The sequence below is a fragment of the Nuphar pumila genome, chromosome 10 (genome assembly GCF_984573655.1).
Source record: "Nuphar pumila chromosome 10, dmNupPumi1.hap1.1, whole genome shotgun sequence".
Classification (NCBI taxonomy): domain Eukaryota; kingdom Viridiplantae; phylum Streptophyta; class Magnoliopsida; order Nymphaeales; family Nymphaeaceae; genus Nuphar; species Nuphar pumila.
The window spans coordinates 2,670,735-2,695,011 of NC_143258.1; the positions used below are offsets into that span (position 1 = coordinate 2,670,735).

At 39.3% G+C, this 24,277-nt stretch overlaps 1 protein-coding gene and 1 pseudogene across 5 annotated transcripts; one reads left to right on the plus strand and one right to left on the minus strand.

The window, feature by feature from the left end:
- Window positions 1-819: 819 nt before the first annotated feature.
- On the plus strand, window positions 820-15,420 carry LOC149823244 (transcription factor LHW-like). 4 transcript variants are annotated; one of them, XM_090018736.1, is made up of 12 exons: window positions 820-837; window positions 1,935-2,049; window positions 2,182-2,288; window positions 3,102-3,311; window positions 6,324-6,417; window positions 6,509-6,550; window positions 7,050-7,109; window positions 10,210-11,610; window positions 11,719-11,820; window positions 14,263-14,394; window positions 14,686-14,811; window positions 14,887-15,420. In XM_090018736.1, exons 3-12 carry the CDS (start codon window positions 2,185-2,187, stop codon window positions 14,971-14,973), a joined length of 2,358 nt encoding a protein of 785 aa, XP_089874862.1. In that variant the 5' UTR covers window positions 820-837; window positions 1,935-2,049; window positions 2,182-2,184; the 3' UTR covers window positions 14,974-15,420. The 4 variants fall into 4 exon arrangements, with proteins under 4 accessions (XP_089874862.1, XP_089874861.1, XP_089874863.1 ...); XM_090018735.1 differs by having other exon boundaries at window positions 826-1,809; XM_090018737.1 differs by having other exon boundaries at window positions 826-2,288; window positions 14,263-14,355.
- On the minus strand, window positions 14,955-23,264 carry LOC149823245 (uncharacterized; annotated as a pseudogene). Its single transcript, XR_016435034.1, has 12 exons — window positions 23,042-23,264; window positions 20,389-20,461; window positions 19,750-19,759; window positions 19,406-19,509; window positions 19,274-19,341; window positions 18,884-19,135; window positions 18,440-18,676; window positions 17,410-17,453; window positions 16,805-16,987; window positions 16,625-16,712; window positions 15,505-15,548; window positions 14,955-15,416 (listed from the first exon to the last, which is right to left on the minus strand). The product of XR_016435034.1 is annotated as an uncharacterized LOC149823245 (transcript).
- Between the last annotated feature and the right edge of the window lie 1,013 nt (window positions 23,265-24,277).

A 24,277-nucleotide genomic window follows, 5' to 3' on the forward strand; every position in this document is an offset into this window, starting at 1 on the left:
GAAGGGTAATTATATGCTTAAATATTTGTGGAATCATATTGCACCCGATCTTGATCATTCATCTGTGTCACAATTAGTGTTGTGAGAGTCCTACGCCTCAAAGGCGAAGCCCATGCTCAACGCCTCGTTTCGCCTCATCGCATTTACAACCTTGCTTGAGAGTCTCACGTTGTGAGAGGCGTACGCCTCAGAGGCGAAGCGCAGGCTCAACGCCTTGCTTCGCCTCATCGCATTTAACAACCTTTCACAATGACACTTTATTTAAAGGTTGCGTCATGAGTGACACAAAGTCGGACACACGATCGCACCATATTAACATGTACAAACATTTTTTGAATAATTTTAATATTATTATAACAAAAATATGTTTTAATATAATTGAAATATTAAAATAGCTTTTTATTAAAAAAAATTAAAAAATCCATGTCACCATTTCTTATTTTTCAAAAAAAAAAATTTGAACTCATGTAGGCCAGCAGTTGGTTCGGCCCGGTATCTTTGTGACATAGGCCATAGCATAGACTTCTAATGCGACTCACCGAGTCACTTTGAATTCCAAACCGGATTCCGAGTCGTAATGCTGACCGATAGGCGAGTGATCCGGATTAGTCGCCGATCCGATAGAGAGCTCCAAAAGTACTACCCGAAATCCTACCTCTCAGTGGACACGAGGTGGGGCCCGGAAACCCACGGACCCAGAGGGGGCTATCAATTACGATTCTCGACGGTTTGAAATCCGCGGGGGTGACCGTTCGAAGGGAGGAGAGCGCGCACTATTTAAAGGTGGCGACACCCACGGCAAGTCACTCTGATGAGCTAGCGTCGTCGCTTCTTCAGGTGACGGATCTTACCGATACTAGCGGGATCTTCTCTGGTTTCTAGGACACGAGAAGGCGGATTCTCCGTTTTCTGTCGGCGATCGGCCGGAGAAACCTGGGCTCCGTGGCATCCCGGCGTCTTTTTTGGCCTGAAAGAGCGGGACAAGGTGAAATATCCGGAGAATCCCGCGCTCTGTGGCATCTCTGCTTCGTTTTTTGGCCGGAAAGAGCGGGGAGAGGTGAAATATCCGGAGAATCTCGCGCTCTGTGGCATCATGGCTTCGTTTTTGGCCGGAAAGAGCGGGGAGAGGTGAAATATCCGGAGAAACCCGAGCTCTGTGTCTTCCCGGCTTCGTTATTTGGCCGGAAAGAGCGAGGCGCAGTGAAATATCGGATCTCTATCTCTCTCGGGCCGGAAGAGTTGAGGACGTGGTGAAAGGCTTGGACATCCTGACTCATACCTCGCCTTAAAAGTTGACGGCGAGGTGAAGGATCGTGGTCCTTCGGCATTTCCAACGTCTCTTTCATCCGAAAAGTCGAGAAGCAAGAGATCAAAAAATTTCGGGCATTTTGACAGTTTTCTGGCCGGGAAATTGAAGAAGTGGACATTCGCTCGATCTAGTCTCAGTTGAGAGTGATCTTGCTTTTGATCACGAGTAGCTCGAAGTGACGTTCTCTTTTTTCTTTCCAAGGAAAATGCTTCTCCAGGAGAAGAATTTATTGTTTTGTGGTGCGAAGCTTAATGCAAGAATTTTCTTTCTTTGGAGAGAAAATTCTGAGCCATCGAAAACGTTGCCGCCTCAGAAACGCATGTGTAATGGTGTAGTTTGAGTTGCTTTTGGAGAAGAAACATAGGTTAACTTGGTAAAATATCAATCAAGGCAAAGTGAGGGGAACTATTAGTCCTTGGAGAGCATCCGTTTAATCTGTAGGACTTGTTTCCTTGGAGAAGGCGTGAAGTGTTCAGGTTCCATGGCAAACAACTTGGATGGTTTGTTCTCTTTGGTCATTTCTCTTTATGATGATGATGATGATGACCTTAGATACACTGCTTGATCTTTGAGGCAACTTCTTCGTAATTCTTGTTCTTAAATCGTAGTTTGCATTTACGCTCAGGCGCTTCGAAGAGGGGACAAGGGAATGGATCGCTTGCTGCTATCTGCAAAGGGGCCTCCGATAAAACGAAGGGCTGGTTTGCGCATAAAACAGGCTGGAAGGGGTTCGTATCGAGGTAGTTAGTGACGGAATCTTGCTTCAGAGAGTGAAATTTTAAGTTTGTGCGATCAGAGAAATTCAACGGTTTGTCATTTAGTGGAGGACTTACGTTAAAAGACTGACACCGTTTCGTCCCTCTGATACATAGCAAATGGGGACGAGTCGGATGAGCATGTATCAGCTTCTAGGAAGTCTTTGCCACAACAGAGGATGGAACTATGCAGTGTTTTGGAAGCTTAAGAACCAGAACAGCAAGTACGTTCTTTCCTTTTCTCCTCCCCCATTTATTATTATTAATAGTTATAGTTATTGTTTGACATTTGCTCCCTTTTGGTGTTTGATCTTAATGAGGGTGTAGTATCATTTTGCAGTTTGAACTCTTCGTTGTTGCTCTTATATTTCCTGGTCTTGCCGGTATATTTTTCTACGATCAGGTGTTTCTTAGTCTACTTGCAATGTTTTTCTTTAACCGTGCCAAACCTTCTCTCTCTTTCCTCCCCCTTCCCCTTTTCCCCTCTTTTGTATTTTTTTTTCCATCGCGTTTGCTTCACTTAGCTTTGAACGCTTATGCATCTTGCCCATTTTGTCAACGTTACTTGAATGTGAGATTTTTGTTTCATCATAACACTAGGTTATCTTAAGCTGGGGCCAGTCATGGAGTTTTTGACTGGAGCTATAGCTAGCGTAATTCTGGATAGTAGCTGGATCGCGACTTTTTTTACTTTTATCTTCTTTTTTTTCCTTGTTATTTTCTTTTAAGATTTTCACCATTGGTTTTCTTTTCTCGGAAGTCAAACTTGCATATGGTCGGATGATGGTGTCATTAACTGCTATTTTTCTTTTGCCAAAGGCTCCAGTGACTACTCTGCCCAGCATAGTCGTTAAGCTTAGAAGTTAGGGAATCAGTTACTCTGTGATCATTCTGATAGCAGCGGAAGGCAATCCATTGATTCTAGGACTTCTTTTTGCTATTCCGCTGTTGATAACTGATGAGATACCTTGACGTGTGTTACTTGTGGCCACTTCTATATTACTTGGGCTTAATTGGTGATTTTAATCTTCCTGCAGATTCCTGACTTGGAGTGAGGCTTACTGTGATTTTCCAAAATCACCAGATGTTACAAAGAATGTAGCTGAAAATTTATGCTTCAATAACTTCATTGGGGTTGATTATTTTGGCAATGAAACAAGTGGTGGATGTTATGGGTCAGATGTTGGACACCCACTTGAATTGGCAGTGGCAAATATGTCATGCCTTGTGTATTCTCTAGGAGAAGGGTATGCACCTTTTGATCATTTCTTCATTTGTAAAAAGATGCCTGCTGCTTTCCTCCTTGAGATGGCAACAGAATTGGTGAACATTTGTAATTTTGTTGACAAAAATCATCTTTGATAGAGTAATCTCCATTAAAGGTTATTTTTAGCTGTTGTGTCTTCTCCTTTCTTTCTTTTCTTATTTTTTGGTAATCAAAATTTTCAACATGGTGTGGTTCTCACATCTTTTTGTGTTCAACATGGAAGTGTTATGAATCTGATTATGTTCTCAGCCAGCTAAAACACTTGAAAGTGTAGCTGGAACGTTTTATGGATTGTAATGATTTCCTGAGATCCATTGAGGGGGGAGAGTGGAAAAATAAGGAAACAGGCAGCTACTCATTACTTAAAAATTAATCCATGTGACCATTAGAGATGTAAATGATGTTTTAACAGCTATAGACATAAGCCCCATGATATAGTGCCTTGATGGTCTGTGAGCTTGTGCCTATAGCCATTACAAACTTTATGACAATAGCAGATCCTCCAAAAGTGGGTGCTAGCTTTGGCTCGTTTCATGCGCAAAATTACATTGTTGGTGCTTTAAGTTCTTCATGCTTCCTTTAATGCAAATCCAAAATAGTGTTCCTGATGAAGTTCATTGTGCACACCAGTTCAGGCTTGCCCTGTATCAATTGATTAAATAGCAATAACGATGGACCACTTACTATATCATGTGTGTTATATGCTGTTGATGTGTCCAAATTGATGCGTGGATCAAATCCTATAACTGTTTGGAACTTTTTGAATCTGTGCTGCTGTTCATTACTGATGCTGGTGGTGCTGGCAGCCATGATGCTGTCAAATTATAATAGGTTTTGTTCAAGTGTGCTTTATGTTGTTTGCTTGTTTTGTCCTCGTAATTTGAATGAGGTGGTAAGGCATATGCCTAGTGGTGATGATGTGTAGCATGGAGCCTGGAAAAATGTACCTTGTGGACGAAATTTTGTTTTAGTTTTTTAATTTGTTAAGTTTGAGAGCTTGTTTATTTTCCCTTACACAATCTTTTTTTTGTTTTCTTATTTTTATTTTAACTATGAGGTTCTTGTGCGGGAAAGAAAAACTGTTTGAGGCTTCCTTGCTGCTGCTAGGGCTGCATGTGATCCAAGCTTGGGCTGGTCGAGCTCTGCTTGTTTACAGAAATGCATATTCAATCTTGGCTGCCGAGCTTGAATGACCTTTGTTCAGATTCAGGTTGGCTCGAGCTCAAGCCTGGCTAGACTCGGCTTGAGCTGAGCTGGTTTTATCAAAAATACATTTCAAATGAGATGTGGAGTGGGTGGGATTCGAACCGACCACCTCATACATACAAGTTGTGTAAGACGTGTTCTTTTGCTTTTCACTCAATAAAATCCATACATATCCTAACCCTAAACCTTATACAACCGTACGGGTCCATCTTATTCGGGCTAATTGTGCTTAGCCAAGCTCGGACCGCTAATCAAGCTCAGCTGGTTTATATGTAATGAGCCTGAGCTCTTTCTCGAGCTCGGTTCATTTACTTACTTGGACGAGTCCAAGCTGGGCTTGTTTTGCAGCCCTAGCTGCTGCTTTTTCTTCTTGTCCCCTTTTCATTTTGCTCCAAGTAATCCGTTTATCAATTTTTGCATGCAATTGATTCAAGATCAGCTGGTTCTTAATCTTCATTGTGATTTTCTCAAATGGTTTCACATGTTCATTTGCATGTATCTTTTTCCTGTAAATGTGTTCTCTTCTTGATATGTACTAAGAAGCTTTCAACCAGTGTCACCGATATTTTGAAAATATCATGATATTATCGGCAATTTCAGGTCATCGATGATATCTGCAAAATATCAGGATATTTTCAAAATAGCACTAGAAAGAAAATATTGGGATATTATCATGATATTTTTAAAAAAATCTTATTTTATATATTTTAAGCTTTCTTTTGGTATTTTAAAAGCTTTTCAAACTTATTTCCATATATTTTTTGAAGAAAAATTATACAAAACCTGTTATTTTCTTATTTTTCTTATTATTTTTTATACAACAACAACAACAACAACAACAACAACTACGCCTTCATCCCAAAACAATTGGGGTCAGCGATATGAACCAAAAAAGAAAAACCCTGAATTTTTTATATTTAATTTTTTTTTAAACTCCTGAATTTTTCTCAAGAAAAACCACTTATTGAAATCTCTTTGAGAAAAACCCTCACCTAGAAATTACCTTGAATGATACAGGTGACTGTGCTTTCAACTCGTCTGATCGAACCTCAAGAGCCTTCCATTAAGAATGAGTGATGTCATATTTCTAGATGGAAAACAAAACTTTGGGTGGAGATTTGTCAACTTGATATTCAAGAAACGAGAAATTGAGAATATTAATTATAACCTCTAATGAGGCAACCACCAGCTGCCATGGAATGTTGCATATTGTATCTTGTAATAAACAATATGAATGATTTTTTCATATTTCTTATTTCAAGTGTGTCACATTATCATGGTGGTTGTTAACCTGAGACACGAATTTTTAGTGTTAATATTGTTGTTCTCAAGCCATCCATCATTATGAACAATTGTGGCCATCTTAGACATCTATAATGTAACTATCATTGTAAATTTCATGAAATTGGTTCTTTCATTATTGTGGAAGCTAGCATTGGGTATATTAATCCCCTTCCGTGCATATGGCTTAGTTATTTACCAAATGATTGTTCATAAATCAGGAATTTTGTTTAACCTTACCAAAGTACAAGACATCATATATAGAATGCCACAAGACTAGAAAAGCACAAAATGCATGGCGGAATTTGCAGCGTCGTATATATTTTTATTGTGAAGCAGATTGCATGTGCATTCATGAGTTGGAAAGCTTGGAATTCATCTTTAATGCATTTAAATGTTCTGAATTATTTGCATATCTTATCTCCATGGATGATTAAAAAGATTATTATCTTCCAGAATAAAAACATACAAGAGACTTATGAGTACATTGATGCTCATCTTTCAGGTTAATTGGCCAAGTTGCAATTGCCAGGAAGCACCATTGGGTTTTCGCTGAAAAGGATTCCAATTGTGGTGAAAATTTTATATTGTTGTCTGAGGTGACTGATGGACCTGAAACTTTTGGTAGAACTATCAACAATGTATTGCTTAATATTTGATGCAGAACTGATATGTTCTATTTGTTTTCAGTTTCTGGATGAGTGGAAAATGCAGTTTGCAGCTGGTATCAATGTAAAGTTTTTTCTTTTTTCTTTTAGCTGTCTTGCTGCATGGTGAGTAGGACTGTTAATGGGTTGGGTACCTGACTCATTAGGGATGTATCTGAACCCACCCAAATAACAAATCACTGGGAAAATGGAATCCCTGACCTGGACCTCCATAATTTCAGATTTTTTTAAATTATTAAAAATACATATAAAATACTCAGGTCGGGTTGGGTACCCAAAAAAAATCATGACCCAAAACCCAGCCTGCATATTGCTCGGGTTGGATTTCGGCCGACCTGAATATTATTCGGGTCGGCATTTTTTATGCCCATACCCGGGAATTTGGGTTCAGTTCGGGTTGAGTACCCAATAAAAAACCAACCCGATGACAGCCCTAGTGGTTAGCATGTACTTTTTTTATGCGGGGTGCATACTCTAAAGCTTATAAGGAAATATAAATTTTGTGAATATTATTCCTTCTCCAAAACTTCTTTATTAATGGATAAACTCAATGATATGTGCAGACAATTGCACTCATACCTGTGATGCCATATGGTCTTGTACAACTTGGCTCCTTAGCAACGGTGAGTGATCAACTTATTTTCATTATAATGGTAACAGGTTACCTACTTGAGTGTGCTTTCTAGTCTGAAGTTCTCATTTGGTTCAAGTGGGCTACCTTGAAGAACATATATGACTTTGTTTTTGTCATTTATGTGTCCATATTTGTGATTCCCTGGAATGCTTCTGAACACTCAAAATTCTGCATTTCTCTTTACTTCATGGGTAAACCAATTTTTTTTATTTCGAACTTCTATTGCTCGGCTGATTTCTACAAGTTTTCTTAGCATCCCCTAGATTTTCATTGGGTTCATTCTGAACTTCGATTGCTCGGCTGCCCCAGATTGCTGAAGTTGAAAAACTATTGCTAGCCAATTATTTTCCAATTGGTTAAACTATTCAGATTTGTCCTTGATTGCTGTCTTGTATTAAGCATGTATTAATTGGTATAGTCTGAATGGGTGATAATAAGTTCTGCTTTAAGCAAACATACAAAATATAATACTTTACACATTTGCATATAAGGATTTTGCATGTCTACTGTTTTAATGCATCTAACATACATGCAGCTAACTTAAATGATTGTGATGCTAATGCATGTGATAAATAAGTTTTGGTGACCTGTTAACTTTTTCTGTATAATTCATGATTGGCAAATTTGTCTGAGTAGCAACTTTACTCTGCCAACATGGTATGTAAATTGATACTACTAAACTTGGCTTACCAGTCTGTTGTAACTGTCATATAGATATGGGCATGATAGATTTAAGAAAAGTAGCCAATATGATATTGTTCGTGTTTACACAATTAACTTATTTTATTTTATTCTTGTGTGTGTAGTTCTGAGAGGCCAAATCGTGACTCAATATCATTAAAAAACATAAGTGAGGCTTTGATAATGGGGAATTGTTAAAGGAAAATAGCCAACAGCAAGATTAAAAATTATAAAAAGGAAAAAACAGAAATAAGGGTATGGATATGATGTTGGCTATGGCTGGACATGATTGTCTGACAGCAATGCATCCATGAAGTGTTATGTTGTATCCAGTGTCCGTGTCTCATCCTGGGGAATCTAGTTACCACTGCATGGTAACAATTACTGGCCTTTCCATCCAGATAGGGTCTCTAATCCAATCAATTTGCCTTTTTTTTGGTGATGGCATTATGTCATATTATTCGAGTAATTAACATTGACTATATGATATCAAGTTCTATGAACCTTTGATGTGAGTGTTGAACCTTGACAATCCAATGATCTACACAAATCATATATTGGGGGCAATATCTGTACACGAAATGTGGATGGCACCATAAATTTTGCTTGTCAGTGTTCAAAATTGACAGTGTAGAAGGTAAGCTTTTGCATTTGGCATGATCACATTCCCCATGTAATCAGCACATTTGAAGGTTCCCTTTCATGTTCAAGTATAAAAAGTGAAATAATTCAAGTATCAAATTTCAGGGTAAGTCAAGTTGAGACTGAGTGTTGACTGTTGAGTTTGTGAACCATGTTCTGAATCATTTCTTTGTTTTAGCTTTTAAGCATTGATTGTTGGATAATTTATGCCATCATTTGAGAAAGATGGCCAGGATGTCTACTAGGGCTTTAAACAATTTGGATCAGGGATACTCTGCTCCAACTTAAATAGCTTGAGATATATGCAGATTTGGATCCCAAAAGTGGTGTGGCTGTCAGCATATCAGTATCCAGCTTTGTCGATGCTGGAAACTGGAAACTGGTGGTGGCATGTTTATTTACACAAATAACCTTTGTACCAATAGTTCAGTCAATTTTTTACCATTTTTACTGAAATAAAGCCCATCCATTACTGAAAGGCTAGTCTCTCTCTCTCTCTCTCTCTCTCTCTCTCTCTCTCTCTCTCTCTCATGCACGTCACAATTTCAACTGCAATGTGCACAAAGCAATTGGCAATCTGATCAAACCAAACACACATGATCTGGCCCCTCATAAAATCAAGCCTCATCTGGGTTAAGCTTTGGCTCAGTTGTAATGCCAGGGACCAACTGGGTTGAGATTCCTTCACATCTGTTCTCATTATAATATTGGTTTGGTATATCAGGCTACCAACTGTGTCACATGGACACTCCATTTTGGCTCTCATATCATGTCCTCTTATATGCTAGTCATATTGAAAACTTCATGAAAATGGCCATGTCCCTGTATCTGCAGCTGTATCTATGTAACATAGGCTACCAGTGCCAGTGGATGTGCTCTTTAGCCTCCTTGAAATGGAGTAAGAATGATTCAAGCCTTGGCATCCGAGGAATGTTGCCACCATAGAAACTAGTTAAGCTTAGTTGTGCAGCATGCTTTCAACTCTAGTGCTTAATTTTCTATCATTTCTAGTTTTGCTTTTACGTAAAAGTTATGTGAATCAGTCACATTTTTTGTTCATTGGCCTATGTCAACTCAGTGATTGATGTCAAACCTTTTCTGAATTCGCTAGCATCCTTCACTTTGAGGCTGTATCAACTTTTTTGGTAATTAACACACATTTTCATGTGTTCAAACTTCAGAGAAGTCTTTGATTATGTGATCATCTAAGTCTAGCAGAATGAGATCCTAAAATGACTTGTCAATGTCTCCTGGATGAAGTGCTGCTTTTGTCTTATTGCAATTTGCTGGTACTTGAAATCATGTCTCTGTGTGACTATGGTCACAAATTGGCTCTTTTTATTTTGATTTGTAGTTGTTGAACTTCTTTAACAACTTTTTCTTCCTCCAACCACTATGAATCCATCTTATTTTATAATTTTAGTGGTCCATATTACTCATTTCTTTTTCTTAGAAATTAATGAAGGCAAAAGGTTCATGTGTTTCTGGTACTGCTTGCTTGAATAAGTTGAACTATGAAATTGAACTTGTTGAAGCCACTAATATCAAGATATATCATATATGTATTTAGGACATGGTTTTAAGTGTTACCACTTATGGGTGCTATTTTGTTTCTTTTTTTTTTCCTGCTTTCTCATGAAATCATGCTATAGGTGTAATTTAACAGGTTTGTGGACTTTTCATGCATAGGTTTGTTGGCATCACTTTTTCTTCTCTTAACTGTGTATGCATCATTTCCTGATTTCTTTGTCTTATGATGAAAACAGATGAGAGAGGATATGAAGCTGGTGGACGACATTAGGTCTTTATTTAGTTTTATTCATAGTCCATCTGGGGCGGGATTTTCATTCACTTCAGTTGGATGTTCTTCTGAATTACCATCACCTCTGGGCTCTCTCGTATCTGGAAAATCGTGTGCATCATCATCTGTATCCTATAACCTTTCAGAGAAAACATCTCACATAACTCTGATTGAAAAATATCCAGGTGTGGCTGTTTTAGATGCTGATCGGGCAGAGAACAAACTGTTGAACATTCAATTTCAAAATTCACCTCTATTGACAGTTGAGAATGATGTTCAGATGTCTCAAAATGGTATGCATGGGTATAAATTTGGCCCAGACAGAGGCCCTTGTGGATATGGGAAGGTGGCAGAATCTGTGACAGATGTCATGCCAACAACTTCAGTTAAACCTTCATGTATGCAAAATTGGCTTGTGGAGAACTGTCTGGAGCAGAATATCATCAATAATGTGAGTTTGGATTCACATTTGCAAAGCGAAAGATTTCTTGATGATACATGTTTTGTTTGTGAAGAAAGTGAGCCAGATCGACCTTTTGGAAGTGGATTTTCTTGGGGCGCAACTCCAACAATTGATGATGACATTGTCAGATTCTCTGTTAATTCTGAACTGCACAAAGCACTTGGTCAGGCATTCTGTACAGGAGGGGATGCTTATTTTGGTAATAGCACTGTTGCAAGTGATGACAGATTCAGCAGTGCAAGCCCTATCATTGATCAGTTTAGTTTGGAAGGCAGAGTTGAGACCTTGCTTGGGGACTTCGAAGAGTGGTTCATGAGTGTGAACAGCTCAGAACATCTCTTAGATGCCATCGTGCCTGATGCATGTTTTTCCCCTCAGAATAGAAGTCTTCCTTCTCAACCAACTTCAGCTAAACCATCTGATAACACATCTGCAGGCTTTGATCTTTATTGTGAAACACAAGATGACATCATAGATCCTGTGATTGATAATAGCTGCCATGATGCCAGAGCTGAGAATGTGCCATTAAGATTTACTGATACAAAATCCTCTAGCTACACACTGAAAGAAGTTGCTGCTTGTTGCAAAGCAGAAGGCAATGACACCCAGGGAAGTGTACCACTACATGATTTGGATCATTGGAGCTGCTTACATCATGGTTTTATTTCTTGGTCTGAACAATCAGCCCTGGCATCACCATCTGGATCGTCATCGATTACACTGATTGATGAGGCAAAGAGAACAAATCCAGCATTTGCACTGTCTAAGAATGAAGTTAAGTTGCCCAAAATAAATAAGAAGAGGGCCAAACCTGGTGAAAGTTGTAGGCCGAGACCAAGGGACAGACAGCAGATCCAAGACCGAATCAAGGAGTTAAGGGAGATCGTCCCAAATGGAGCTAAGGTCAGTAAACACTTTCCAAAAACCTCATATGCAAGTGCATCTTTGTGAATGTTTTGCTTCCAAGAACCTGAGCCACAACTTACAGGCCCTTGTCTTGTGATGATTCAGTGCAGCATTGATGTGTTATTTGAACAAACCATCAAGCACATGTTGTTCTTGCGAAGCATCACGAACCATGTGGATAAGTTGAAGAATTGCACACGACCAAAGGTACGCTTCCTCCTGATATTAATTAGGATGTGTCTATAAAGCACATATATAACATTTTATGTAGAGAACTACTGATTTGTATCATTACTCGGCATTTCTGATAATGTTTCTATGTCTGCTTGTTGTGCTGCTTGAATAGGCAGTATCATTTCAGTGGGTTTTACTAGGACCAGCCTTATATAATCTGATTCCCTATAAAATAACTATAAATGTTGGATATTTTCGTAAGCTGTATGGTTGAATCACGGAATAGTTTGAAAAGCTTTTCTTGATATGGCATTTGTTTGATTTTGACATTATTTTTTATGTGCTTGGTTTTGTATGTGAACCTTCGACACAGCATGGTTACTTTTTTTCTCCGAAATCATTTCCCCTTCCTATGTTGGGATTCCTTGTGCAGTTGGGCATGGGATTTCTTTCCCTTTTCCTATTTTGGAGTTCGCTGTGCGGGTCGGTATGGGATCCAAACGCTAAAGGCACACCTACATAATGGGTTTACTGAAGGAACCTAGCAGCACCACCCTCTTGTTATCTTTGTATTTGGGCAGAAGCTATGGATGAGTTGAGCATACCTTTGATTCTATGATAAATATGATCTGTCCAAAGCATGGATACCTGTCCAACTTGCCAGGCCGACACCTTAGTGAGTTTCTTTTAGGTTACGCCACATTTGGCGTTATGTAACCTGAGAACTATCTACAAAAATCCCTGAATTTAAATATACTTTCTTCCATTAGGCTCATCAATTATGTTGGCACTCAACACTCCACCAAATATCCCAAGCTTTGTTTGAAGGGTAAGGCAATTCTTGAGTTAGATTTTGTTTTCCTCGAATTTAATATTTTTATCTAAACATGATTGTATTTTGCTATTATTAATGATTTCATCAAGGCAGTAATAATGTTATCAATTACGATCAAGAAACTTTTTGGTAAGCTGTTTGAGATGGATTCCTGGTTTCATATTGTTTCTTCCATGTCCTGAGGAGGCTTTGTGGTTTACAAACAAAATATATTTTTAAATTTCTTTTATTCTATGTCACCTGGGTACGGATGCAGGTACGGGTATAGGTACGAAGGGTGCAGCAATTCCAAAAAATGTGAATACAGGGGCATGGCTATATATATAATGAATATCACATAAATACAAAATAAATTTAAAATAAACTGAATATAATCTAAATATATATGATATATCTAAAATATATATTATATACTGAAATATGAAGTTATAAACTGAAAATATAATTAGAAATTATAAATTAAATACAAACTTGTATGTATGGAGGGTAAAATGGTGTGTCCGGGTTGTCGATGCTTGTCGCCACGGGGATACATATGTTGACAAGGGTATGGAGGAAAAAATGGAGTGTGTATTATATCATCAACCTTGCCAATGTATGCTTTTGTTGTTATTATTGTTAGAGCAAGCTGCTTTTAATGAGAGAAATCTCACCTAAGGTATGTCAGGGTTGGGCTACCATTCATGCTCTAACAGTGGATGGAGCAGCATATCGAGACAGGGTCTCTCTGGATTGGCTGTTTCAACTTTTGTTGCGCATGTACTCACCATTGAAGATGTCCATTCACAAGATAATTCATTTTTCAACTAAGAATGAACCATGTGTAATTTATTATCAATGAGGAACATTAATATGTAAGCCCTGAAGACTTGTGGTAGGCTTTAATTAATCATAAGGCTGTGTCTTTTCTAGATCTTGTAGATGTGGATGGTTCATGTGCCTTCTTGTTGCCTCTTTGCTGAGTACTTGCATGCAAAGCACGATTTGTGCTTGCTCATGCACCATTCCCGCGAGCAATTCACCTCTCTCTTATCCTTTCACCTTCTGGACTTCTGTGAAGAATTAGAACGACTGCTATGAGACCTAGATTCATGATGCTTTTTCCTGTATCTACCATCTTGATGCAAAGCAATCAAACTTGGCACTTTCCAACCACCGGATAGTACTTTAACAACATATGTCACAAGGATACTCCATTCTTACTCAGGTTCCGTATCCTCTTCTACACTAATAATATTAAAAAACTTCATAAAACGGCCTTGTCCCTGTGCCCACAGTCATACACAACCTATTGTTCTTCCTTGAACTCAGATGTTCGGTCTGGAAAGAGGAATCCTCTCATTTGTACACACACAGTCGTAATGATCTCATGAGCTAATAAGTTCACTGCTCTGTGTGTGTGTGTGTGTGTGTGTGTGTGTGTGTGTGTGTGTGTGTGTGTGTGTGTGTGTGTTAGCAGGATGTTAATTGGGAAATATCTGACACTGGCTAAGGCAAAACTAGGAATTAACCAATTCTAGCAGAACCATGGAAAGATACCTAGCATGAAATAAATCATGTTGTAGCACTGGGATCATTTTCCATTTTCTTTAATTGTGATTTCTGTTATCTTCACCTTTAGTTTTTTGGGCCTAATGCAGATGGTTAAAGATGAAGGCTCTGATTCGCGTCATCCAGATGGTGCAACCTGGGCTGTTGAGTTGGGAAGCCAACCGAGTTCGTGTCCATTGATGGTAGAGAATCTTAGTCAACCTGGTCACATGCTTGTTGAGGTTGTCACTGAGCTCTAAAGAGTTCTTTATGTTCTAATCTTGGCTTGTTATGCACAAGTCCGCACAATCATAACCAAGGAGCCCCGGGTTCGGGTTCGAATCCGGATGGGGTTATCCCTTAATTTGCCTATAAAAATATGACATCAAGGGGTTATATGCTTGAGTAGCCCTAGAAAGAAGTGCACCTTCTAGTGTGCTTTTCAACTATAGGCCATGTACGAGTTCTAACGAGACGAGTGCATCTATTTTCTGTGTCATACCCATTGTTAACGGTTTGGCTTACATGCTCAGATGCTGTGTGAGGAGCACGGGGTATTTTTGGAGATCGCCCAGGTGATTCGAAGCTTAGGACTGACTATCCTGAAGGGACAAATGGAGACTCGAGTTGATAAGATGTGGGCTCATTTTGTCATTGAGGTCTCTCTCTCTCTCTCTCTCTCTCTCTCTCTCTCTCTCTAAAAATCATGAGATTTGATATATTGTCCAAAACAGGTTACCAAAGGATTTCAGAGAATGGATATACTTTGGCCGTTGATGCAGCTTCTGCACAGAAACAATGTTACACTGAGCAAGTTCTGATACTGCTGCATAATTTTTAACATTAGCTCACCTGTCTACCAACAAAATCGGCAATGATCTTGGCCAATTTTCCGAACGTATTTTCAGTGTGGACATGCAAAGCTAGTACACTGACTTTTGTTTAGGCGAAATGATAAACACCGAAAGTGCTGATCTTACAATGATTCATGTACACCTTGGAACCTGCTCTATGTCAAATTTGTATTGTGGATCTGTATATGTATACTGTTTAGCATCTACTCCCGACTGCCCAATGTGAATGCTCTACTAACCTGCCAAAAAATGGGGGAAAGAAATCATCCTCTTGTTTTGCATGTTCGCAGGAGCTTTCATGAAGGGGACTCAGCCAGCAGCACCGTATGCCACCACCCGCAAGCAACATTCCTTGGACAACAATCACTGAGTTGAACTTGAGAAGGGATGCTCCGGTCGCCCAAGCCAAGCTGTGCTTAACAAGCCAAAGTCTTCAGCTTGTGCTGAGAATATCTGAGAGTAGGTGAAACAAAAGCAGCCAATGGGTTAGGGCCATACCTGTCCGTACTTATTCCATCCCCAGCAGAACACCTCTCCCTCCTCTGCAAGAATGAGAAATTTAAGAAGATACCAGAAATTAAATTACTTTTTGTATGCTAGATCATACTAACACAAAAGTATCAGAATCTCAATTGCACCTTTTTACTAAATGACGTGGTAAGTTTATCAAAATGATAACGATTCTTATGAGGCTGTTTGCATCAGGGTAATGTTTGGTCATGTTGACATGACCATCCAAATGAGCTTGAAATCATAGGCGCTGGTTGTGTTAACCCAATTGGACCTCATAGATGGGTTAAGCATGGTCTAAATGCTAACGACCAGCTTTTGAATTGATAAAACATAACTTTATGAGTCAGAAAATATCTCATGTTGTAGAACATTGATTTTTCCAAGGCTTATAAAATTATGCATAAATGTTGTAATTGGATGATTCTCAGAGCTCATGGTTCACATCTATAGGGCACGTTTGAAATAGAGAAAGATGCAGGAAAAGTGATGCAAAATGAAAAATCTGTACGGATTTTCTGACCCTTCCAAATGAGGAAACTTTTTTGCTGAGAGTTTTTCTAAAAAGTAGAGGTGGAGGAATGTTTCCTACCAAGAGAATTTATTTTTACACCCACCATCCTCTCTTATATTTTCACATTTTCTCACTGTTTTTCTCATGCTATACAAACAAGCAAAAAACTTTCTTTTGGAAAACTTCTCAGGCAAAACTTTTTTTTCCTATAAGAGTTTTTCTCTCTTCCAAACATGCCCATAAGGTTGGCTTCATGAAAAAAAAGACCTGATCATATGTAAGCCCGTTTGCATCATTGGATGCAATGGTTCAGGATAAATTGTCCTGGACCGTTGCATCCAGGGCACTTTTGGTGCAACAAAAGCGTCCTGCGACACATCAGGTTCACACATTAGTTCAGGGAAGAAGCACGGAAAGCCTGAATCATAAATTGGGTGGTAAGCATCAATACTCGATGTCTAGAAACCAACCTCACCTAAACAGCATATGAGGTTATGAAAATGGCAGAGCCACAACCAAATACTAGGACCAATATCTCAGGATTGAGATGGCTATTGATAAACAAGAACATTCTTTCAGATATTTCTAGCTTACCTGTGACAATGGCACTGTGTCGTGCACCACATGAAACTAATTTGGCACGCTTGTTTTCCAAAGGGGCCAATAAAAGCCTGGGATGAATCTGGAAGAATCAAAGAAAATCAATTCATGATAACATACAGAAGTTCTGAGAGAAATCATCACAACTCAGGGATAACCTCATCAATGTACTACCTCAGCTTGATCATTGCCGGTTCCAAGTTGCCCAAATTGGTTCCCACCAAAAGCATACACCTGACCTTCAACAGATATACAAATTGGATGCCACAAACCTGCTGCAACCCCTCTAATTCGAATCCCCCACAGAGATGATACGAGAGTAGGGCTGAGCTCATCATCAGTGCTTCCTTGTCCACACTGAGCCAAGTGAAATACCATTAGAAAACTTCTGACTCGAGCTGGGAGCTGACTCGGTTCTTGTGCTGATCAGGTCAGCCCGAGTCAGTTTCTTAATCAAGGACTGCTAAGGAATAACATCAAGTAAATATGCAGCAGATTGTCCTATTATTTATTCTAGGCTAAAATAAAAGCAGAAACTAATGAGTTTGTTCCTTCAATATAGAGAATGGCCGCTTTGCTGTGCAATGATTCTCTGCAAATACCATGTGATATTCTCTGATCGGGTGTGTCATATTGAAAGGGCAAACATACGCTGGATTGAGTGATTGTTTTCAAAGTTGAAAACATCTACTCTTGCAGAACTGTAAGCCCCACAAATTTGAATGTTGCTCAATGAGTTAAATTCTCAAAAGTTTTATAAGTGAAAACCACAAACTTGCCTGTCCATATAATCCCCAACCAAAAGTTAGCAGAGCTCCCGCATCTGTCACAAAATGAATTTGTTACGTTAAACCTCGTGGCATATGACACACATGAATTAGTTGGTATTAGTCAAACCTCCTCAGACATGCCTTAATATCATAAATAGGAAAGGTCGAGCTGAATGAGCAATACAAACAGATCTACACATAAATGTGGTACGAGTAAAGCAAACAGGAAGCAGCAGCAAAATGTGTATGTTGCACGTGTGTATGTGTGTGTGTGTGTGTGTGTGTGTGTTGTGTGTGTGTGTGTGTGTGAGAGAGAGAGAGAGAGAGAGCATGAACATACAGGAAACAGGCAACTTGCACATTAAACTATGACAAGATTTGAAATCAAGGGAATATGAAGTCTCCATGAAAAAGTAGTCTGTTGCATACAGCAAAGAAGAGCCGACAAAGTGCAGGAAGCTTAACAGCAGATATCCAGATTTACACATACAAAGTCTGGAATGACCTGCCTGAATCCAAACAGATAATGGACAGCGATCTGATAATGTGAAACAAGAACAAATTACAACACAGAGGAAGAATAATAAGAGAAGATGAAGAAGTTGCATCAGAAACATGACAGGAGACGGAATGATAAAAACAGACACAAGGGGAAACTGAAATCTGTAGCCAATAATTAAAAAAAGAATAAAAAAGCAGATTTTTATAGTTAATATATGTTGACATTGAGTGAACATATGTACAACAAAAAAATTCGGTATGAAGGGATTGGTGGTTTACCATAAACTTTTGGTAACTCAACTCAAATAGAATTGGCAGCTGCTTGGTTACAGCATATCCTAAAATACCTTTTTTTCTTCAAACACTTGCAAAGAAAGAAACTGCATAAAACACAGCATCTTGACATTTGGATTGATACACAAGGAATTCAACCAATGTCAAGAAAAACTCTAGAACCGAATTGTTGTATGAGGAATTGAACTTGCTATGATTGCAGATATCAGGCATAAGAAGCAGAAGCAATATATTGAATGTGCACCCGTCATTACTGCACTATGTCAACCTCCACATGCAATAGCCTTAACGTGGGTTCCTGGAACCTTGAAGACGACAGGGTCAGAAGCCATGGCTCCTCTAGGAACTGCAGGAATTCTGTCTCTGAAGTAAGATGTCTCAACACAAGCTATTGGATGAGGAGAGGATACCATGCGGATCCGAGAACCCAAGCCCAGCTGCCCTTCCCCTCCATAGCCCCAACCCCACACCTGACCCACATCTGAAACTTTGGGAAAACAGATTGAATCAGCCCTTCTATGCTTTGTATAAAGTATATCCTGCAAAGCTCTAAGACCTAGTTAAACGACCAATTTTCCAAAGGCAGCTACTAAAAGGAATATTTGAACTTTCTCAAGAATAAGTGACAGAAGAAACGGGTGCCTGAAATCTAAACTTGATGTAGGTCCAGTATCTAAGCCACTCTTACCTGATAGGGCCAATGTATGCCTTCCACCAGCAGCAACCATGGCAATCCTAACTCCTGGACTCAATGAAACTAAGCATGGAAGTGATGACATGGCTTCATCAGTTGTTGCTGTTGAGCTCTCTGAGATTTGCATGTTCGTCAATAACCTTCTACACTTAGTACCCTCCTCACCTACTTTATGATCATATCCAGCTACACTTCCACTGCTTTGTGGTCTTAAATTTGAATGACCCACTTGCGATCTGGAGCTAACTGCAACAAAGTTAACATCAGTCTGCAACAAACTCAGAGCAACTTTGTTTCTATCACCTAAGCCAATAATAAAATCAATCGTATCCCCATTTCTTTTTACTGTAACAACAAATGGGAAAGCTTGTAACCATAAATTACCCTGTTCAATCAGGGATCCATTATGCTTTTCTGCTAGATCTTTCTCCATGTATATACGTCTCCATTTACTATAGTTTTGAGATTTTGTTAGCATTTCAAAGGGCATAAATAATTATCACGTAACGATGAGACTGGAACAAGAATCCACTACCTGTCACAGCAACACAATGAGCCCAACCAGCGGCAGCCTTTACAATGGAGGTGTCTGTAGGAAGAGGGAATGGTTCTGGGGTTTCCTGAGCATGATATGTTGAATATTTCAATAGAAGATAGAAGTATATAGGTTAAAGTGGCATCAATAACACCTACTGACGCGGGTAGTTTCCTAACAAATACATTGTTTGATTGCTTCAAAAGGAATTGTTTACAAAATATGAAAAGATAAATACAACATTTAATGAAGAGAAAACTATCTGCTTTAGAAAAGGGAATTCAGGAAAGGAGTCATGATCTCCAGTTCAATAGATAAATAGCACATCTTGATACCTATAACAAAAGATAATGCAACATGAACATTTCTATGGAAAGGATATAACCTATGTCACATGGGTGCGGGTGCGACACTGGTGCGGCACAATTTCAAAAAATTTGGACACGGGGACTCGGCTATATATATATATATATATATATATATATATATATATATATATATATATATATAGAGAGAGAGAGAGAGAGAGAGAGAGAGAGATAAGACTCGGTCAAAGTTGTGCCCATTAGGGGACAGGTGATGAGTTGTGAAGCCTGATTCAGGGTTTTTTTCCTTACAGGAGGGGGGGGGGTTCCCCCCGGCGTGGGGGGGCCGCCTCTGGCGGGGGGTTATAGGGGGGCAGCGCCCCCCCCCCCCCCCCCCCCCAAGATTTTTTTTTTAAATTTTGTAGCCCAGAAATTTAAAAAAAAAAATCCAAAAAATGAACCAAAATGACCCTGGGTGCGTTGACCGCACCCAGGGTCAGGTTGACCGAGTCTGAGCCGCACCCATGTCGATGTGGGTGCGTCGACCTTGGAGCCGAGTCCGTGTGACATAGGATATAACAGATAAAACAGGAAAATAGGCACCAATAAACCAAAGAAACGTAGTCAAATGAAAAACTACATAATAAGAATCATGCTACCTCAGCTTCCCAGCCGTCACATAGCCTTGGCCTAGATCATCTGTTGAGCCCCAAGTGTAGAGCTTCCCTGACTCTAATGATACCAAAACAATAAAAGATCAATCGATTGAAAACTTTTCTTGATCTGGCAATGAAATATGTAAACACTATACTGAAACTTGTAACAGAACCATAGTTACATTAATGTTTAGGGAATTCAATTCTCTTGATACGAAGTTGACCCTCCGGCTCTTTTTTCTGAAAATTTGGAAAAAATAATTGGGAAAAAGATTACTACTAGTATAAGCACGTACATGCAGGGGCTTGGCTTAAAGAGAAAAATATCTGAGAAGACTCTTGAGTAATGACATGATCTGAAGGACATTTTGATAATAATAAACTAGCAGAATAGTCATTTAAGCATAAAACAATTCTGTAATAATAAATAATAAATTTAAAATTTCAATCCTTTTTTCATATTATACTATTACCATCACAAAAATGTTAGACAATGTCAAGATAATCTCCTAATGTTTTAATTTTTGCTTGCAATACTATCGGAAGTATACTCATAGTAGACCCAAATACAGCCTTGATGATGTCACTAGCCAGGAAAAATTATTTACTCAAACAATATCAGATGGTTTTGCAGGAACTCAGAAATTCCATTCTCAATGTGATTAGTACCTTCCTAGAATGAAGAATAAAATATCAGAATTCACCATGTATTCATTCAATAATTCCCTTTTTAGAGGACAAGGAGGCTATTAAATATGCTGACAATTTTAAAAATTAAGATAATATACGAAAACCACTATAGAAATTATTGATCCATAATAACCACAATATATCTTAACATGTTTTCATGGCAGATCATGGAGAAAATATCATCATAGGCAAAATTATCTTGACATGGATTATTGTACAAGTTTCATTAAATGGAGAAATGAAACACACAGATCTGACCGCACATAGATAGGTTTCCAAGAAAACAAAGAAAAAAAGCTCTGTGCTGATGAAGATGATCATGAAAGTTAGACAACTAGCAAAAGATATAGACATATATAATATCAGACTCAAGCAGCAATTAAGACTATCAAACAAAAGAATTAAGAAAAACAAGAGGAAAAAAAGTTGGACTCTTGCAGATAGGCAGACACTGTAAAAGTGTAAATCATCAACACGAAACAAATTCCCCCCTGATATTTATAAAAAGAAAAGAAACAGAAGATCAAAACTGAATGGAAAACAATGAGTGTGATGCTTACGGCTGGAAAATGAGATGAGTTGCCAGTGACTCAGGTCACGTTGGGCTTGTTAAGAGCTTGTTCAAACTCGTAAAATAGGCTCGGCAAGCCAAACATGAACAACCAATGTTCAGCTTAGCTCTGTTCGTATAGGCTCATTAATTAATAAATAAATATTTTTTACATATATTCTGTCATAGAATGTAGATGGTCGAAGTGTTTGGTGTGCAAGCAATAAGTTTAGAGTTCAAATCCTATAGCTTACAAGTTTTAAACAATTATTTACTTTGTAAATGAGCTAGTTCGAGCATGGCTTAGTACGTTTAGGGTCTAAAATTCTATTATTTTTAACCGTGAAAAAAAATCATAAATGAGCTAGCTCGTGCTCAGCTAGTTTAACATGGGCTCTTCATGAGTGCAAGCTTGGCTTGGCTTGGCTCGGCTAGGCGCAATAAACAAGCTGAGCTTGAACACCCTCTGTTCAGTTCGTTGGGCTCGTTTACCAGCCCTAACTGCAATGCCACCTCAAAGACAACAGAGCTCACCAACAAAAAATCCTTCAATATAAATAAATAAATCAACAAAGTGCGATATAACAGTGGTAAACTCAGGGTGCTTTGAAACAGCATCACGTGCGACAGAACGCTGCGGATGTGCGTCCACGGGATGCTATGGACGGGATCTTTTGAAAGTAGTAGTAATTTAAATCCTTTGTACTGATCAGAGAGACAGAAAAACATACAAAAGAAATTGAAAACTTCGAAATGACCAAATGCAGCAAGAAATGAAGAAAGGAGAAACAAAAGATAAAGCTACAAAAAGCATGGATCAATAAAAAACCAGATCCAGAAACATGAAACATTTAGAAGTCTGAAGGAGGCATCCAAAAACCAAAGAATGCTCGCAACAGCTTAAACTAGCAGAATAACATCGAGTTCGAAAAATGCTGCTTGGAAAAAATACGAATTTTTTCCAAAAGAAAAGAAAAAATCTGCACTCTGAAGAACAGTAACTAAATCCACAAAAAAGTGCCAACAATCATCCTTCTAACCACACTCTGAAAACAAATTTTCGCTCAAATACTGGTTTATTATTAAAAAAAGATGATCTTCACCGAAAAAATAATAATTAAATCCGGGAAAATTGCAGAACCGATCAGAGACTCTTCAAGTGAAGTAAAAGTAAGCCGAATCATAGATCCAAAAAGAAACCCAAAAAAAAACGAAACTGACTGGAATTCCTTCACGCGGACTAAAACTGAGCTATAAATCGAAAATTTCTTCTTATACAGCTCAAGTAAATTCCAACAGATCTGTGAAAACTTCATGATCATAAAATCGCCTACAAATCCTAAAAGCCCTAATTCACCGCCAAACAGAAGGAAGAACGCCGCAGAAACCAGGGGCAAAGAGATCGGAAACCGTTACCGGAGATCGACACGGCGAAGACGCACCCGCCGCCGCATACGTCCCTCCACGGGTCCCCGACCGTCTCCGCCACCGGCTCCGGCGAGAGGTTCGTCGCCCTCTGCGGCGACGCCCCGGGCAGGTACCCCCACATGAACACCAAGCCCTTCTTATTCTTCCCCTTCCCCCCTTCCTCTCCTGCTCCTCTTCCGATCATCATCATCATCATTTCTCTGGCTTTCCTTATTCTATTCAATGGAAATTTCGCAATTAATTAAACAAAAGGAAAAACGCTCTCTATGTTCCTTGTCGCTGCTTTGTAGTCGAGCTCGGGGGGGTGGGGTCCGCTGCATATCATTTCCGAGAAGACGGGTCTGCCACGTGGAAGTACGATGTGCCGCCACCATGACACGTGGCGAAATAATGGCCAAGAGATCTGCCCTCCAAGTGTGAGAGCCACGTTCCTTTTGTGCGGTAGCTTCTTGAAGGTCACGGAGTTGGTGCTCTCTTGTGCCGCTTGGATTTCACCACGTGTCTCCCATCGGGGCCCGTTCTAATGATTGCTCCCGACGAAGCGTGGCTTCAGCTCAGAGCGGGGGAGGGTGGAAGCGGGTCATGGACCGGGTCGTTGAGCTCGGTTCGTGACAGGGTCATGAACCGGGTCTGGATTTAATAAGGTAGATCCCATTAGAAAATGGAGGCAGACCCCATAAGTTTCGTGTAGTATATGAACCTGGATCTGGTTTTCAGAATTTCGCAAATCAAACTCGAGTTTGATCAGTGAGCCAATTAAAATCGAGAATTTTCACATATGAACAAAATCGGATGAATGCCAATCATAGCACCAATGCAAAAAGCTTGACATGATGCAAGTAGAAGGAATTAAGAACAAAAGAAGATCATTAAAGATTTAATTTCAAGTCTAAATCATATGCCCAAGGGAGGGTTGGCGAGGTGGGGTGGGACCTTGGCTGCTTGACGGGCAATCAAGGTTCTATTCCCATGGGTGTCATCCTTCGGTGCATGCCAATGTGTAGCACAGGCTTCAGGGACAGGGGTCCTAGCTTAGGAGTTTTATGCTGCTGGCATGACAACCATAGGTATGACAGGCCGAGCCAATGCGGCCAGGTTCCCTCTTAAAACTCATAAGAAAACCCAATACACCCAAAGCTCTCATAACATTCCTGGAAGAAAATGATTTCCCATTTTACTACAACAACACAACAACAACAACAACAACAACAACAACAACTATGC